This window comes from Fistularia commersonii, chromosome 5, assembly GCF_037954325.1.
Source record: "Fistularia commersonii isolate RoL2024-O1a breed Wild chromosome 5, RoL_Fcom_v1.0, whole genome shotgun sequence".
Taxonomy (NCBI): domain Eukaryota; kingdom Metazoa; phylum Chordata; class Actinopteri; order Syngnathiformes; family Fistulariidae; genus Fistularia; species Fistularia commersonii.
In genome coordinates this window covers 3,585,181-3,605,000 of record NC_141288.1, presented here as the reverse complement: position 1 = coordinate 3,605,000, position 19,820 = coordinate 3,585,181, and the positions used below count along the sequence as shown (strand labels likewise).

The window sequence follows — 19,820 nt, the reverse complement described above, 5'->3', positions numbered from 1 at the left end:
TTATTTATTTATTATTTACTTATCTCTTTATTTATTCATTAATGTATCTAACTTTGGTTATGACAATTTAAAATGAGTTATTATTATTATTGTTGTTGTTGTTGTTGTTGTTGTTGCGGTTGATATTATTACTGTATTATTGTAAGTATTACTACTACTGCTATTATATTTAATGCTATTATATTTCAGTCATATTTCTGGTCAGTTTGACTTCATGGTAATATTTTGTTTTGTATATTTTTAATATTTCTGCCCTTTTTCTTTTTTGATTTTCTCAACCATTTTTAGAATGATTTCATGACTCCAGGTGAGTAGATAGATAGATAGATAGATAGATAGATAGATAGATAGATAGATAGATAGATAGATAGATAGATAGATAGATAGATAGATAGATAGTTTGATGGAAATAGTTTGAGGGCATCTGAGTCAAGGACTAGTAGCTCAGTCAGTGAGCGTGGACTGTTTTCATGTGGCTCCACCTATTGGCCAGACTACAAATGTACAACATTTCCAACACAGAAAATATTGGCTTATCAAAGGTTTTAAAAGGTCGGATGGAGAAGGTTGATAAGCTGTGGTGACCCCGAGACCCCTTGGAGCAGTCTAAAGGAAAAGAAGATTACAGGGTTTATAAACAGACTTCACGAAGTGGGTAGAGCTTTTCATTCAAAGACCCCGACCATCTCATCGAAGAGTCCAAAAACCTCTTAAAGACTCTCAAAACCTGATCAGAAAGCCGAACAATGTCATCATAGAGCCCAGCAACCTAAAAAGTGACCCCTCGAACTTCATCAAAGACCCCAACAACCACTTCAAATAGCCCAACATCCTCATCATGGAGCCTGAGCGTCTCATCATAGACCCCAATAACCTCATTAAAGACCCTTATCACCTCAACAGAGACCCCAAAAACTTCATAAACACACCGACAACCTCAACAAAGACTCCAAAAACCTAATCAAAGACCCACAGAACCTCAACAAAGACCCCTAGCGTCTCAACAGAGACCCCAACAACTTCATCAAAGACCCCAACAACTTCACCAAAAACCCCAACAACTTCACCAAAAACCCCAACAACTTCACCAAAAACCTCTTCAAAGACCCTGACAACCTCAAAGGAGACCGCAACAACCCCATCGAAGACCCCGACAACCTCAACTAAGACCCCTATCGTCTCAACACAGACCTCCATAACTTCATCATGGAGCCCTAGAACCTTATCAAAGACCCCAACAACTTCATCAAAGACCCTGACCATTTTCTCAAAGACTCCAACATCCTCAACAAAGACCCTGAGAACTTCATCAAAGATCCCATAACATCATCATAGACCCTGATTCCCTCAACAGAGACCCCAACAACCTCATCAAATAGTCCAACACCCACATCATGGAGCCTGAAAATGTCATCAAAGACACCAGGAACTTTGTCAAAGACCCCGACAACCTCATCAAAGACCCCAACAACTTCATCAAAGATCCAGACAATCATATCAGAGACCCTGGCAAGTTTATCAAAGAGCCCCAACAACCTCATTATGAAGCCTAACAGCATTATGGAGACCCTGTTATGACCCTACAATATCCCAAGGACCTGATAACCTAATAAGGATCACTGGTATCTGAAGAATCCAGAACTACTTCCTGATCGAGGAACAAATAGACATTTCAAAAACAGAGAATTCAGAATAACAGCTTCTAAGCACACTCACATCTTCATCAAACACACCCGCAGCCTCCAATTTGAAAACCACACCCCTTCATAATGACTAGTCTAAGACCTTGAGTGAAAGGATCCATCTTAGCATCAAGAAAGATGCTGAGACAGGGCTAAATATGAACTTCTGAAGTCTAAAGAAAAATAAAACCAAGATGGTATCTGTGTTTGGGCTAGTAACTGTAATCCAGACAGTAAATGTAATCTGACTAGTATCTGCACCTCAAGTAGTACCTTTGACCATGCTAGTATCCGTAATCCAGCTAGTATCTGACATCCAGCTGGTATCTTTAACCATTCTAGCATCTGTAATCCAGCTATTATCTGAAATCCAGCTAGTATCTAAAAATCCCGCAAGTATGTGTAATCCAACTCGTATCTGGAATACAGCTAGTATCTAGAATATAGTGGGTATCTTTAACCATGCTAATATCTGAAATCAAGCTAATATCTGCACTCCAACTCATATCTGGAAAACAACTGGTACCTTTAACCACGCTAGTATCTGTAATCCAGCTTGTATCTGGAATCCAACTCGCATCTGGAATACAGCTGGTATCTGGAATACAGTGGGTATCTTTAATCATGCTAGTATCTGAAATCAAGCGAGTAACTGTAATCCAACTTGTATCTGGAATCCAACTCGTATCTGGAATACAGCTGGTATCTTTAACCACGCTAGCATCTGTAATCCAGCTAGTATCTGAAATCCAACTCGTATCTGGAATCCAGCAGGTACCTGTAATCCAGCGGGTAGGAACAACCAGGAGGGGCGGTCTCCTCCGAGGCTCCCGGTTTGATTGTGCTGGTCCTCTCCAGGTTCTCCGTCTCATACTCGGGTTCCTCTGAGCCTGCAGAGCAGAGATTCATTCATCTGTTCATCTGATCGTCAATCCATTCATCCATCCATTACTTATTTGGAATATGTGAATGAATGAGAGGCAGCAGGAGCCACCAGGGGGCACCAGCAACACTTGTTACCGTGTTGCACTGGACTCTCTCTCTCACACACACACACACACACACACACACACACACACACACACACACACACAGGAGAACAGACAAAATCTAATACAACCAGGCAAACAAACACACATGAACAAATAAACACAGACGCATACAATCAGATTAACACACACTCTCTCACAAAAACAGGCAAACACATGCAAACACACTTCACATGTATGTCAACACACACACACACACACACACACACACAGACACACATAGACACACACACAGGAGAACAAACAAAATCACACACAACCAGGCAAACAAACACACATGAACAAGTAAACACACACACAAACGATCAAATTGACACACACACACACTCACACCAACAGGCAAACACACACACATACACACATTTCACACGCATGTCAACACACACACACACACACACACACACACATATACACACACACACACTTCACATGCATGTCAACATACACACACACACACACATAGGAGAACAGACAAACACACACACAACCAGGCAAACAAACACACATGAACAAGTGAACACACATACACAAACGATCAAATTAACACACACACACTCACACAAACAGGCAAACACACACACAGGAGAACAATGAACACACACACAACCAGGCAAACAAACACACATGAACAACACACACACATACGATCAAATTAACACACACACACACTCTTCACACGCATGTCAACACACACACACACACACACAACCATTTTACCACAAACACACTCTGGTTCTATGGCTTCCGTTCTCTGTAAATCTGGTTCTAAAGACTGTGCACGTGTGTGAGTGTGTGTGTGTGAGAGACGGTTTTCACTGAAAAATATTTTCAGCTCATTTAATAAAATATTCTTTTTGGCGTCCCGACTCCGACCGAACCGTCACGTGTTCCCGGGTTCTCGGTGCCTCTTTCCATATTTGGCAAACTTAGAACGCCGCACCTTCTGCGTCGGGACGCCACGAAGCTCCGCCCCCAAAGCGGTTCAACTCAGATTTGTTCGAAGGACTTTGAACAAGGCTTCTTTAATTATCCCGTAAACCCCACCCTGCTAAACACGCACACGCACACACACACACACACACACACACACACACACACACTCGGACCATTACAAGTGGAACCGCAGAAAACGAAGAAGGAAGGACTTGAACCGCTGGTTTCTTCTTCTACTGTTCCAGAGAAGCGCTTCTGAGTGAGTCCTCCTCGTCCTCCCTTCTTCTCCTTCAGCTGGGTTCCAGAGAACCGCCGTTTTTTTCAGTTGAAGAGCGCTTGAACGTTGGTTTCAGGGGGCCGGAGGAGAAAAGGCTCCCTCTCGCCCTCCGGTGGCGACGGGACGCCTTCGGTGCTTCTGAAGGAAATAAAAAGATCGGAAACTGATGGGAAATGTAAAAAAAATGGATGGATGTTGGCTCCTCTCAAGATGTCTGGAGATCATGTTCTTAAAAAAAAAATGGTTCTAATAGTCTTAAGCACTGAAGGCTTGAGAATGGAGCAGTTGCACCGGGGACACACACACACACACACACCCACCCACACACACACCCACACGCACACACACACCGTGTTGCAAATGTGATGATTGCTGATTGTCCTGATTGCTGCTTCTCGTTAGAGGAGGACCTTCCATCACCTGTGTGATGACTCGTGACTCCTCTGACGGACTTACCGAATGTGACGCACACACACACACACACCTGTAAGTACGTGCACACACTTAGACGTGATGATCATTGTGTAACATCGTCACCAACGAGGAGGCCAGTAGTGACTTTGCAACCTCCACTGATAAACTTACCTTACCACGCCCTTGAGGAAAAACACACACACACACACACACACACACACCTCCAAGCATGTACACACACTAGACGTGATGATCGTTGTGTAACATCGTCACCAACAAGGAGGCCAGTAGTGACTTTGCCACCTCCACTAATATACTTACATTACCACTCCCTTGAGGACTAACACACACATACACACACACACACACACACACACACACACACGTACACACACTTCCAAGCATGTACACACACTAGACGTGATGATCGTGGTGTAACATTGTCACCAACAAGGAGGCCAGTAATGACTTTGCAACCTCCACTAGAAATCTTACATTACCACTCCCTTGAGGACTAACACACACACACACACACACACACACACACACACGTACACACACTTCCAAGCATGTACACACACTAGACGTGATGATCGCTGTGTAACATCGTCACCAACTAGGAGGCCAGTAGTGACTTTGCCACCTCCACTAATATACTTACATTACCACTCCCTTGAGGGCTAACACACACATACACACACGCACACACACACACACACACACACACACACACACACACACGTACACACACTTCCAAGCATGTACACACACTAGACGTGATGATCGTGGTGTAACATTGTCACCAACAAGGAGGCCAGTAATGACTTTGCAACCTCCACTAGAAATCTTACATTACCACTCCCTTGAGGACTAACACACACACACACACACACACACACACACACACACATATGGGTGAACCTTTCACTTTAAGTCCTACATGACATTCATCTGATGGATGAAAGTTCTACGTGTTTCCGTCAAATGTCGCACGTTTCTGTCCAGGGAGGCGCGATGGGGTCGGAGCTTCTGCTTCTGGAGACCCTGAACTGCCTGGGCGAGGAGGAGGTGAAGACCTTCAGGTTCCACCTGCTGGTGGCCGGCAACCACAACAGCTTCTCCTCCATCCCGACGGCCAAGCTGCTGAAAGCGGACAGGATGGACATCGCCACCCAGATGGTCAAAAAGTACAACAAGACGGCCGTGGATGTGGCCCTGAGCATTCTGGGCGTGATGGACGAGCACAAGCTGAAGGAGGAGCTGGAGAAGAAATCCTTGTTGTGACCGGGTGAGTCTGAGGCGGGCGGGAAGGACCGTGATTGATTGATCGATCGATCGACACTTTGATTGATCGATTGGTGGATCCAAGGGGGAACCGGTTCACACAGTGATTGATAAGATGATTCGGTGGTTCGCGCTTCGATTGATTCGAGATTCCAATAGGGAGCCGGTTCGCACGTTTTGATTGACGAGAGGATTAAATGGGGAACCGGATCACGTTATGATTGATTAGAGGAACCAGTAGGGAAGCGGTTCACAAACTGATCGATCAGAAGATTTGAGGAGAACTGGCTCACAGAATTTGATTAGAGGGTCCAATAAGGAACTGGTTCACACACTGATTGATAAGAAGATTCGGTTCACACACTATGATTGGTAAGAAGATTCAAGCGGAACGGGTTCATACACTTTGATTGATTAGAGGATTCAATAAAAAACTGGTTCACACACTGTGATTGATTGGTGGATTCGAGCGGGAACCGATTCACACACTTTAGAGCATCCAATCGGGAACCGGGTCACGCAAAGATTGATAAGAAGATTCAATGGAAACCGACTCACACACTGATTGATTGGTGGATTCAAGGGGGAACCGATTCACACACTTGGATTAGAGTATCCAATAAGGAACTGGTTCACACACTGATCGATAAGAGGATTCAATGGGAGCCAGTTCACGCGCTTTGATTGGAGGATCCGATAGGGAACCAGCTCACACACTTCAATTGATTGGAGGCCTAAAGAAGGAACCGGCTCAAACCGATTGATCAGAGGATCCGATAGAGAACCGGTTCACACGCTTTGGTTGATCGGAGGAGTCAACAGGCGGACGGTTCACACGCCAAATTAACTTTTCAACTCAAAAAGACACCGATCACCAACACCAAAGTGTTACTCATTCACACGGGTTGGGTATATTGATGGCGTTTTCTCCCTCTGTTCCAGGGTTTAGCGCCACCTGGTGGGAGAAACTCCTGCGACGACGCCCCGGTTGCCCCGCCAAAAAAACAAGACCGAAGTTCCCGCGTTGGCCTGGGCCTTCTCAAATAAACATGGCCGCTGTCCTTCGACTGTTTGTCGTGACTCCTTCTTGTTCGAGGGTACGATGCTAAACTGATGTTGCTGTGGCGATGCTGACTGGTTAGCGTCTGCAGGCAACTAGCTTAAGTTTCTGGATTGGTTCATGACTGTAATGTAAAGATTACGGCCCGCGCTTCACCTGGAATGACGTGTTCGCAGTTCGGCAAGGAAGTCCACGATCATGCGACGGTTCCCTGGATAGGAACAACGGTAAAGCCGAAGGAAGAGCGTTCCCTGGTTGGAGGTTTCTGGAAGTCATGGAATGACCGACGTTCTCCGACGCTTTTTGTCCTTGAAGGGTTTCGTCCCGACGGTTTCCCCCCAAATGTAGCGCAAAGATATTTTCGACCACATGAGCCAATCCCAGGAGTCATTGGGGCAGGAGGCGGGGTTTAACCTGGAGGGGTCAACTGTCAATCACAGGGTCAGCTGTCAATCACAGACATCCAACCAATCACACCTATGAGTTTTCAATGAACTTGCTGAATGTTGGTGAACATGGAGGAAAGTGTGTGTGAATGTGTGTGTGTGTTCTTACCACAACCCTGAAAGAAGATGGGCAACCAAGTAAGCCAAACTATAATGAACTAAAAATGTGAAGATTATAAAAAGAAAATATGCAAAAAATTATTTTAAAATATCTTTTAAAGGATATATAAAAGAAAATGAAAATAAAAGAATACAAGAAATCCGAGGGAGAAATTTCCTGGGGTGAGGATGAATTTATGACTATTTAAAAAAAAAAAGTCATCTGTGTGTCAGCTGAAAAAAATTCACTCGCAAAATATAACCGAGAATCAACCAGAAAAAAAAAAAAAAAAAAAATTAAAAAGAAGTTTTTTGTTCCAAAAGATTTTGATTTTCGATCGACCAATAATCAATCCGGATATCCAAAATTGAATAACGTGAATGTTGGCATATATTTTTATGACCTTTTATGGCCTGCTCTTCGAGGGTGTTGACCCGACCGCCGCGGAGGAGGGCCGGCGGGGTTTTCCCCGCTCTCCGGCTCAAAACAACAACAATAAAAAAAAAAAAAAACTCTAGAAAAGTTCAAAAAACATTCATACTTCACTTTTAAAATTCACCTAAATCTTTTTTATAACACTGAAGAACTTGTCATTGAAAGTTCCGTGGTTGGACTCGATTACATAAAACTTTCTAAGAATAGAAAAAATGAACGTCGTGAATGATGGTCAAGAAATTTGACGCTATCAGTTGCAGTTGTTTCGGGGGCGGGGCTTAGAGGAGCTGAGGGCGGGGCTTAGAGCTGGGGGCGGGGCTTAGTGTCAGGGGGTGGGGGTTGTCCGGGCTGTGATTTCCAAGGAGGCGGGGCTTATATCCTATAAAACACCTGCACGGAGGCGAGGGGTGGTTAAACCGCCGACTTGTTCGTCGCCACGGCAACGTCAGAGCCAACCGGACCGAATCGTTCGCCTTTTTCCTAAACTCCCGGGTCAGTCATCGATCTGCTGACGGTGCTAGTTTCTCGGAAGCTAATTTATTTATTTCATCTAAATGAAACGCTTGGCCTAGACTTTGTCAGATCCGGATTGGATTTCCAAGAAACGTTTTCCGGACCTGTTGGATTTTATTTTCTATTTCTATTTTTCATGGGATTTTATTTCATTTTATTTTACCTGATCTTATTTCATTTTATTTAACTTAGCCTCACGACTCACACTCAATTTTTTCAATCAAACGTATTTGATTGCTTTAAAAGATGATCATTAAAGAATGAAGTCATCAAATCAAAAATGAATCAAAATCTATAATGCCCAAACTCAGCATCCTGGGATAACTTTTTATTTGTTTCTCTCCTAAATGTTTTTTTTTCTCCAGAAAAATAAGGAAAAGTCAGTCAACGTGGTGAAGAAGAAGAAAAACAAAGAGGAAATAAAATGTGGCGGGTCTGAGACGAAGATCAGGTCGCCGTGGAAACACCCCTCGGGAAAATATTGTTTCTTGTTTCTGAGAAGGCAGAGGGTGTGGACGGCCCAGGCCTTGGGACTTTGACTCCAGATAAGACGTCTTGAGAGCAACAGCTTTCCATAACCATCCAGGTTCTAACGGTGTTCAAGCGGCTTCTCGAAAAACTGTAAGAACATTCTGAACAGAAAATTTGATCTTTTTTTTTTTAAATTTTTTTTGGCCATTTTTGCCACATATTTTTGAATTCCTCTTTGGTCCCCAGGTGAGTATTGGTGGGATTTTGTTTGATTTATCCTCAAATTCTTCAAGAATTCACATAATTCTCAGAATTTTTTTTTTAACTATTTATTCTGGTTGCTTGTTTCTGGACAGGAGCTCTGCAGGAGAGTGGGAGGCTCTGCCCAGCCGCAGATAAGCCCTTTCAGTCCACGGTGCCTTCAGGGTCCAGAGTCGGGTGATGGTCCTTCAACTCGGCCTCTCAGCGCCGAGTTGAAGGACAGTCGGATATTTTGGGTACGTTTTTTTTTTTTTTTTCCTGATTTTGAGACACTTGCATTATAAATTGTTTCTAGAAAATGTCTCAATGATTTTTAGCTAATTTCCAGAGCTGCGGGAAATTCCTGCCGGTTGTTTATCAACCTCTCGTTTTGACTGGCTGCTTGTGATTTCCTGTCTTTCCAAAGGTGCAGACTTTTCTGGCATCATTTTCAAGGTGAGAAAACGGATCAGATGAAGATCCGCAGGGTTGAATCCAACGGATATCACTCATTCATTCATTCATTCATTCATTCATTCATTCATTCATTCATTTCCCAAGAAATTTCACACCAAATTGTTACCTTTCTAAATGTTTTCATCGATTTGTCATATCATTTTTGCTCATTTTGTCAGCGACTCCTGTAACCAGAGAAGAAATTATCGGTACTGCTGATCAGACTGGCGATGCTTGGTTCTTATTTTCTGAATGCTGTTTTCTAGATCTCTAGACCACTCAAATTGTGTTCCACAGTCCCTATGGTGTGTTCTAGACTTCTAACAGTGTGTTGTAGACCTCTGACAGCGTGGTCCAGACCCTTACAGGGTTCTAGACTGCTGAAAGTGTGTTCTAGACTGCTGATAGCGTGTTCCAGATTCCTCACAGTGTTCTAGACTGCTGAAAGTGTGTTCTAGACTGCTGTAAGCGTGTTTTAGATCTCTGACAGTATTCTAGACTGCTGCATGTGTGTTGTAGACCTCTGACAGTGTGTTCCAGACTCTTCAGTGTTCTAGACTGCTGCAAGTGTGTTCTAGCCGTCTGACAGTGTGTTCCAGACAACTCACAGTGTTTAAGACTGATGAAAGTGTGTTCTAGATCTCTGATAGTGTGTTCTTTACAGCTAACAGTGTGTTCCAGACCTCTGACAGTGTACGAGGCCTCTGGCAGTGTGTTTGGACTACCAAGGGTGTGTTCTTTGTATGCGACAGTGCGTTCCAGACTGCTGACATTATTCTACGCCTTAGACGGTGTGTTCTAGACCAGGGACAACATGTTCCAGACCTCAGACCGTGTGCACTTCCCCTGGTTTGAGTTCTGTATTAGAAATTTGATTTGGAAATTTCATCAAATTTTATTTCAGTACCTTTGACCTGGCCAGCGGCTTTATGGCGGCACGAGTCCCATGACTTCCAGGTGGCGGAAATGACGCTGCTGGTCTGGTAGAAATAATTAACTTAAAGAGGTTTGCTTTTGTTTTTGTGTGGGAAAGAGCTGTTTCTGCGGCTGGATGAAATTCTGGAACCCTCTGGCGGACTGCATCACCGACAAAATGACTCAATTTTGTTTTGGTTGTTTTTTTTTTTTTCCTTCATTAATCCTTTCAAGAAAAATATGTATTATTTTGTTACATTCTACAAACACTCTCTAGATGTTTCGGTTTGTTCACTGCTCCGATCTATTTTAGATCATCAGTCGTTACGAGACTCAGAGAAGATTCGAGACAAATGAATGTCGGCTGAATCATCGTGGAATTTCTTGGGAAATTTTAGGAAATTCTTGAAAATCCAAAACATTCTGATGACTTTTATTTTTTCAGTCTTATTTTTCATACAAAACTATTACATCTTTTTTTTTTTCAGTTTAAGACCGTGACTATTTCAAGATGATTTCACGCCAGAATTCAGAGGTACTTCCCGTTTTATTTTTCATTCCTTTTGGTTTCTAAGGGCCACTTTTCAATATTCAACCCACCTGAGGAAGTCGCATCGACGTTATTGTCTGTGTGGCTGTTTCAGATCGTTCCCGAGGTGTTTCAGCTCTGGGATGTCCTGGGGAAACTGGAAGAGAATGATCAGAAGGCTTTCAAGATGTACCTTTCAGTGGCCGGTAGCCACAACAACTTCTCGCCGGTCCCCTGGGCGTGGCTGCAGAAGGCGGACCACATGGACGTGGGGTACAAGCTGGTGCAAAAATATAACGAGCAGTCGATGGATGTGACGATCAGAATTCTGAGGAGGATGGAACACAACGCCCTGGCGGATGAGCTGGAGGAGCGGAGCAAGAAGCGGAAGGCACAGCAGAGCCGGCTGGCCCAAAAGCTGTTGGACAAATCACAGGCAACCGACGTTGAACAGCAGTCGAGGACTGAAAGAGAGCCACCGACGAGCAAGGAACCAAAGAAGGAACCAAAAGAGAAGGCCTGGCTATCAGATCCCAACATTGAACTCACAGGTGAGCATACCCTCCGTGTTCTACCCATCCCCGAGTGGGTTCTCTCCATGTTCTCCGTCTTCCTCCTACAGCCCGTCGGTAGGTCCATCGCAAACTCCAATCTCGCGGTATCTGTCAATGACGGTGACTTGTTGGATGCCTCTGCACTGGAACCCTGTGATCCTGTGAGCACAGTTTCAGAGTAGTACCTTGAGACCTAGAGCCTTCACCAGTCAACATGTGGAACCGCAAACGCCCGCCGTTGTCGTAGATCATAATTTCTGCTCCATCACGAGCGCAGCTTCACGGGGTTTTGAAGTTAACTGTAACCCTCATGAATTTAAGGCTACCAAATACTGCATACTAAACATAAAAAAAAACACCACCTCAAGAGGGCGCAATAGGCATGCAGTTCATGGGAACTCCCCATGACAAAACTCCTTTTTTTCCATGGATTTTGACCTCCAGCTGGAGAGTGTCAAATGAAGCGATTCCAAAGAATAATCCCATACTTAAAACTCCGATTGTTTTTTTTTTTTTTTTTTCCTGACTATCTTAAGACCCAGAACCCGGTGAAACCGAATGCTGAGGTGGCAAGCCAAACCCAGATTGCAGATGCGGCGCGGCCGAACGTATAAGCAAGATCGAAAGCGATTCGTTCGTCAAGAAGGCGTCAGACCCCATAATCCTGCCTGTCGGGTAGGCCGGTAGCGGTGTAGCTCATACGGCCCACAAAAAGACCCGGACCGGAAGGGAACACTTGGAACCCTCAAGTGTACACTGGACTGCACTGACTGTATCCTGGGAGTCTTGTCAAGGATTGAGTTCTGCTACACGATTCTTACATTTGCCGACAGTTTACTCTTGTTATACTCCACTGTTTTATATTAACGTTGTTGTTTGTAATGTTGTTATGGCTGATTGTGAAGCAATAAACTGTTCATTTAATCACCTTCTCCTCCTTTTTTGAAGCCTACCTTTTCCTTGAATATGGGTACACTTTCAGTGCTTTGTTTTTCCAAATGTTGGCCCGGACAAGCGCTACTTTTGCGGTTAAACCACTTTCCCTTCGAACCTGACCACGGGTGCGGTTGTTCTTCCTCACAGATTTGATGACCCAGGCGCCCGAGGACATCCTGGAACTCAAGCCCAAACTCCAGTCGCACCTGGAGGACACGTTCTGCCAGGCTCTGGATGGCATCAGGGGTCAAGGGGACCAGCAGCCCCTGGACGACATCTACACAAACCTTGTGATCGTCAGCAGCGGCGACACATTCATCGATCGTCAGCATGAGGTCAGGGATACCGAGGACCACATAGGAATGGAGTTCAGGGGTGAGGATTTGATCGAGCCATGTGACATTTTCAAAAAGCACACCGAGAAGTATAACCCTCTGCGGACAGTATTGACGATCGGCATCGCTGGAATCGGGAAAACAGTCCTTGTGCACAAGTTTGTATTGGACTGGGCTCAGAAAAATAAAAATGGGGACCTGCAGCTGGTGTTCCCCTTTACTTTCCGCGAGCTGAATTTGAAGAAAGGAAAAAGGTTTTGCCTGGCGGAGCTGATCCGTTTTTTCATCTGGGACAAGTTCTCGGTGAAGGAGCTCAACAACATCTTTGTCAAAATGCAGGCGTCGGAGAATCGGTGTTATGAAAAGAGCGACTACAAGGTTCTGTTTGTCCTGGATGGGTTGGACGAAAGTCGCCTGCGACTGGACATCAACGCGGATCAGAGCCTGCCATCCGACTACGATGTGAAAAAGCCGAAGACGGTCGACACACTAGTTTCGGACCTGATCAGCGGGATGCTGCTTCCCTGCGCTCGCGTCTGGATCACCACCAGGCCAGCGGCGGTCAACAAAATCCAAGGCAAATTAATCGGCAGGATGCTGGAGGTGAGGGGGTTCAACGACAAGGCGAAGGTGAAGTTCTTTAAGAAGTACTTCAAGGACGAGGAGCATCACCAGAGCATCATCACCCACCTCAAGGCATCGCGAAGCCTCTTCATCATGTGCTACATCCCGGTCTTCTGCCATATCACCGCCACGGTGCTGGAGAATCTTTTGCACGCGGGGAAGAAGGACGATCTGCCCACCACCCTGACCGAGATGTACAACGAATTCCTCCTGTATCAGATAACAAAGACAGAAGAACGTAACAAGAAGAAGAGCATCCAGTACATGAAGTCCTTAGCGAAACTAGCTTTTGACCAGGTGAAACGAGACCGCATTGTCTTCTACGAGAGGGACCTGAACGCCAGCGGCATCCACATCAGCAAGGCCTCGGACTACTGTGGGATGTTCACGGTGGTGTTCAAGGAGATCCAGCGGCAAAAGAGTGTCAAAGATAAAGGCAAGATGTTCACCTTCGTCCACCTGACCGTTCAGGAGTATCTGGCTGCCCTTCACGTGGTGATATCGTCGATCAACAAGAAGATAAACGTCTTGTCCAATTGCGTGATCCCTTGTCTTTGCCACAAAAACACCTTGTCTGAAATCCACAAGAACGCTCTCGACAAAGCCTTGAGCGCGTCGGACGGACGCCTGGACCTCTTCCTCCGCTTCCTCCTGGGCCTTTCCCTGAAGAGCAACCAGGAGCGCCTCCAAGGGCTACTGAACGGGACCAATGCTTGTCCCGAGACCATCCAAAACACCATCCGGCTAATCAGGCAGAGGATCGAGGTTTCCCCTACGGAGAAGAACACGAATCTCTTCCACTGTCTGAAGGAGCTGAAGGACGATTCCCTGCTGCAGCAGATCCAAAAATACCTGTTGCGGGGACGCCTCAACACCAACAAGCTCCCTCATTCTCTCTGGTGCGCCCTGGTCTTCATCCTACTGACGTCGGAAGAGACGCGGAACGAGTTCGACCTGAGGAAGTACTCCGCTTCAGAGGAGGCTCTCCTGTGGCTGCTGCCGGTGGTCAAGGCTTCCACAACATCGCTGTACGTACAGAGAAAAACCTCAGAGGGCATCCAAAGACGCAAATTGTTTTACATCGGCAACTGACTGGCTGTTTTGTTTTTTTTTTTGTTTTTTTTTTCATTTTCCAGGTTAAACGACTGCAATCTGTCAGTGAAAAGCTGTGAATCGCTGGCCCTGGTTCTGAGCTCGCCGTCCTCTTACCTGAGACATCTGGATCTGAGTGACAACGAGCTGTCCGACGACGGATTGAAACACCTCTGCAGCGGTTTGGAGAGCGAGCACTGTGTCCTGGAAACTCTCAGGTGAGGGTTCCTTCCATGATGCGGCTTTGCTTCCACAGTATCTCCATCCTTTTGCTGCTTTTAATCTCCTGCTCCTGAGGGTAGTCATTGTGTTGCAATAGAGGCACCCAGTGGATGCATCTGACTCTGCAATGGACTTGTGCCTATGGTACTTTACAAACAACAGCAAGCTAGCTTTCATCACCTTGTCTTATAAGTTTAGCACTCCAGAAACCCTTGTTCAGGTTCAATAAGGATGATGATTTGTTTCGGGTTCTTGGTGTCGTGCGCAGCACCACAACGCGGGCGCCGTCTCACGATGCACCATTTCTCCATGACATGTAAAATCGTAGTCCAGGAGCTTTTCTGGAGTTAGCTCTGAATAGCTTTCATGCGTCAACGTTAGCTCCACGTTGATGCAGGCTAACGGCTCCGATGCCGCCCAGAGTCTTTACACCGAGTAGAACGGATCAGGTGACACAGATCACCGATTGCTTTTCCACCACAACGTCATCTAGCGAAAGTCCGTCGGTCTGAAGGAAAGTAAAAGAACAAAAAGGAGGCTTGGCTGAAAGCAGACTTCCTGCTTGGGCAAGATGCGCGACCCCCATTTGGGTTTTGAAACCGGCTGCCTCTGGATGAGCCTCGATCGAAGGCAGCGGGGGAAGCGGAAAGATGGGCGAGTCCGCTGTCGCAAATCTGTCCAATGAGCCATGTGTGATAACGGTGACAACCGTGTTTGGCCACAGGATGTCGGGCTGCTTGATCACGATGGATGGCTGCGTTGCCCTTGCGGACGCCATGCACTCCAACCCGTCTCACCTTCGAGAACTGGACCTGAGTTACAACCATCCGGGGGAGGCGGGAAAAACCCTGCTGATCGCCATGCAAAAGGACCCCAGGTTGAAGCTGCAAACTCTGAAGTAAGAAACGCCCGCCGGTTCTCTGTCGATAACAGAATGTGCGCTGGAAAACCGAAAGAGCTGTTTCATTTCCTCCCTTTCTGACTTTAGCCTCGAGGGCTGTGGTGAAGACCGGCTGAGGCGGGGCTTGAAGAAATGTAAGCACGGCCGACATCGCGCACTCACCGTGTCCAAATGCAACACGACCAGATCAATATTTGAAACGGATTCTTCCGAGAGCGAGCGCATGAATTGGTCTGCTCTGAGCACGACGACGGGTCCATCAAACAAGCTCAATCAGAGTTCTATGATTCCAGGTGTCCCAAGGGGTTCATTGACCCGAGGGTTCCATGATCCCAGTGATAGATTCTGTCTGTATTTTTTGAGGGTCCAATGTTTCGTGCTGCAATCTCACAGGAAGGAGGTTCCTGGTCTCCTCCGGGATCTCTGCAGTCGGTTCATTGGAGACTTGAAATTGCCCAGATGTGTGAGCGAGAGTGAGAATAGTTGTATGTTTGTATGATTTCTATGGCAAGTCATGATGACACCTACTGTACTGGTACTGTATGAGGAAGTCTAGAGAGACAGAGAAGTGTGTTTGACTGGTGCAGGACATGTATGCCTGCTGTGAGACAGCGATAAGGTGTGCCATAGAAGCTCAAATTGGAAGTCGTACCACATCGGGGTCAGTTCTGTGCACCTTCTTGTTTGCAGTGATGATGGACAGGCTGACAGATGAAGTTAGACCAGTGTCTCCTTGGACCACGACGTTTGCAGATGACATTGTGATGTCATCGGGACCCAGGTGGAATAGTGAGGCTACAGGGAGTGGAGTTAAAGAAGGTGGAGGATTTTAAGTTCTTAGGTCAACAGTCCAGAGCAAAGGAGAGAGTGGAAACGAGCTGAAGAAACAGGTTCGAGTAGGTTGGAGCGGCTGGAGAAAAGTTTCAGGGGTAATGTGGGATACAAAGGTGTACAAGACAGTTGTGAGACCAGTGATGCTGTATGGCTTTGAGACAGTGGCACTGAAGAGAAGGAACCAGCACAGCTGGAGGTAGCAGAGATGAGGATGTTGAGGTTCTCCATAGAATTAGGAATGAGTTCATCAGAGGGACTGCACATGTTAGACATTTTGGAGAGAAAGTCAGAGATGCCAGACTGAGATGTTTGGGTCATGTACAGAGGAAGGATAGTTAATATATTGGTAGAAGGATGCTGGGGTTGGAACTGCCGGGCAGGAGGACTAGAGGAAAACCAAAGAGAAGATTTGTGAATGGAGAGAAAGGGGACCTGAAGTTTAATTGGTGTGAGAGAGGAGGACACAGAAAATAGGGTTAGATAGGATAGAGGAGGTTAGTTCGCTGTGGCAGCCCCTGAAGGGAAAAACAGAAAGACAAAGAAGAAGCTGACTACATGTTAATGACAAAGGGTCACCGAGGATCCTCAAACCACAACCCCCAACTCAGCCAAAAGACTGGACAGAAAGGTGGACAAGTGCTGTTTTCATGTCCAAGAAGCCAAATTGCAAAATGATGAACCTTTAGAGCATCTAGCTCTAGAAACAGAGAAAACCCTTGACAGTCAGGGGGACTTGACAACAAATCTTGGTTGGACACGTCTTTCTTTTTGGACAATTCGTCAATTTACGTGTTGTTGCAGAGACCGCGGAGAACATGACTTTGTCCATTTGCTGCCCGTTAGACACCTGCGACCTCCAGCTGGACAAGACAACGGCACACAGGAATCTGAAGCTGTCGAGGGACCTCCTGAAGGTGACCGTGACACAGGAGCAGCAGCCCTACAGCACGGAGTCCGACAGGTTCGACTACTGGCTCCAGGTCCTCTGCGGAGACGGCCTGACGGGACGCTGCTACTGGGAGGTCCAGTGGGACGGCAGGGTCTACATCGGCGTAACCTACGCAGGGATCCGGCGGATCGGGGTGGGCACGGACGGCTGCCTGGGGAGCAACGACGACTCCTGGACGCTGGTGTGCGACGACGACGGCACCTGCTCCGTCCGACACCGGGACCACGAGAAGAGAACCTACACCCGCCGCTTGCCCAGCAAATCCGTCGCGGTCTTTCTGGACTACCCGGCCGGAACCCTGACCTTCTACGAGCTGCCGACCAACAAGGAGATCTACACCTTCGCCTGCAGGTTCAAGGAGTCCCTGTTCCCTGCCTTCGGCTTTGGCTTTGGCAACGAATTGGGCAAATACGGATCGTACATATCGCTACGTAGTTGGGAAGAGTCCTTCTCCACGAGCTTCTGAGCAAAGACGCAACCAATCCCTGTGTGTGTGTGTGTGTGTGTGTGTGTGTGTCCAGTACTCTTCTCAAACCAAGGAGCCCTTGAACAATGGATCTGGTTTTGTTATTTTACGTTTGGCGCCCACGTGGACGTCCTGCGGCGGACGTGTTGATGTTGTGCATCAGTTCGCGCACTCAGTGAAGGATTTTTGCGGAACCCGAAGCGGATCTTGCTTCGCTCTTGTCGAGGAAAACATTTGATCCTCATAATGTGGAACTTGAAAAAACAGACTGGTGAGGAGAGACGTGGCGCCAAACATTTCCCACATGGAAACTGTTTTATCAAAGAAAATCTAAAAAATGACAAAAGTGAATGATTTTAAACAGGCTGTTACAGTATGTGTGTGTGTGTGTATGTGCATGTGTGTATGTGTGTGTTTATGAAACACTCTTAGGAAAGAGTGTGAAGATTTTTTGTGCAAAAACACAGTTCCAAATTCACACATGCTGACACACACACACACACACACACACACACAAGCAATCTAACACACTCACATAAACACCTACTGTGACACAGAGACACAACCCAGCCAAGGCTGAATGTGTGTGTGTGTGTGTTTCTGTGATTTGTACTGTGCCTTTGCAGCCTTCAACTCGGTTCGTGCAAGTGTGTTTGTGTGTGTGTATGTGCGAGTGTGTGAGTGTGTGTTCATGCGTGTCAGCACTCACCATGATCTTAATGTCAGGTTATAATCCCGTCAGGCTCAGAAACCTGAACTGATGTGAACAAGCCGAACGACGGAGAGGCCGACTCTCCTCCGGGGTTGCCATGGAAACGGGCCCACCGAGTGCCTTGGAGCAAGGCAGCGCGAAAAGAGAGACGGGAACAGACTGCAGAGGCCCAGCGACGGTTGCCGAGACGGAGGTTTTTGGGGAAGGAACCTCAGACCGTGATGGATGTATCCCTCCGCCAGAAGAAATAGCTCCGCCTTGAGACAAAACAAAACCATTTAAATGAGATTAACATAGAGTAGATGTTTTAAAAAAAACTAATTGACAAATGATAGCTTAAAATAAGCACACTATCCATGTTGGGTAAAGGATTGGCAATTAAAGTAAATTTTATTTAATTTTTCATTGCTTAAATTAAATAAAATGTCTTTTTTTTTCTTTGTTTAAACCCATTGGATGTCATAGTTTACAATGAAAAAAACATTTTTCCTGGTATGAATATAATTAAATATCATTTTATTTTTCACTGTTTATGTTGTTTTATTTTCCAAAGTATTTATTTGTATATTTCAATTGAATTGAATTGAATTCAATTTTTTTTCCTTGTTTTATTTCATTCAAATTTTTTGTATCATATTTTTCATGGTTTTACATAAAAAATGTCTTTTCCTTGAATGACTTTGATTTTGAAATGACATTTAGTATCTGTTATTATTTTGGTTTATTTGATTGTTCTTTGTTAATTACAACAATAAAACAATATAAGCTATTTATGTCTATACATTAATTTAATATAATATAATTTAATTTAATTTAATTTAATTTAATTTAATTTAATTTAATTTAATTTTCACGGTTGTTTACTAAATAAAATGACTTTTCTCTTTGTTTTACGTCAGTGGAATTACATTTTTCATCATTAAATGTTAAAAACATTTTTAGGTTTTATGTTATTTTTCCATTGTTATCTCGTTGTATTTTATTGTAATTTGTTTTAATAAAACAATATTGTTTAATAAAACAATGACAATATTATAAAACAGAATGTATCACTGTATTTCAATTTAATTGAATTTAATTTGTTTTTTCAATTTGCTGTGTTCTCACTTCTTTTCAACACCTTGTGATTTGTCCAATGTTGCATTTAATTATTCGTTTAATTTCGTTATTCAATGTCACTAAAACGACTTTTCTGATGTCTCTGAAGTTCAGTTCCCTCCTTTTCTTTCCTTTTTTTTCCCCTTTTTTATTTGAAGACAATTAATGGCTCATTTCTTCTAAAGGGATTAAAAAGAAGAGACAAAATTTCACTTGGATGATTAATGGGATAAAAAAAACCCTCTTTTTCCAACAGCAGCTGCGCCCTGCAGTGTGTGTGTGTGAGAGTGTGA

The 19,820-nt window shown here is 45.1% G+C and overlaps 1 protein-coding gene across 1 annotated transcript; it reads left to right on the top strand.

The window, feature by feature from the left end:
- Positions 1–3,800: 3,800 nt before the first annotated feature.
- LOC147233875 (NACHT, LRR and PYD domains-containing protein 3-like) lies at positions 3,801–17,717 on the top strand. Its single transcript, XM_086147379.1, has 8 exons — positions 3,801–3,923; positions 5,361–5,636; positions 10,920–11,355; positions 12,442–14,281; positions 14,390–14,563; positions 15,292–15,465; positions 15,556–15,602; positions 17,146–17,717. The coding sequence occupies exons 2-8, from the start codon at positions 5,370–5,372 to the stop codon at positions 17,715–17,717; spliced, it is 3,510 nt and encodes a 1,169-aa protein (XP_086003505.1). The 5' UTR covers positions 3,801–3,923; positions 5,361–5,369.
- The last annotated feature ends 2,103 nt before the right edge of the window (positions 17,718–19,820 follow it).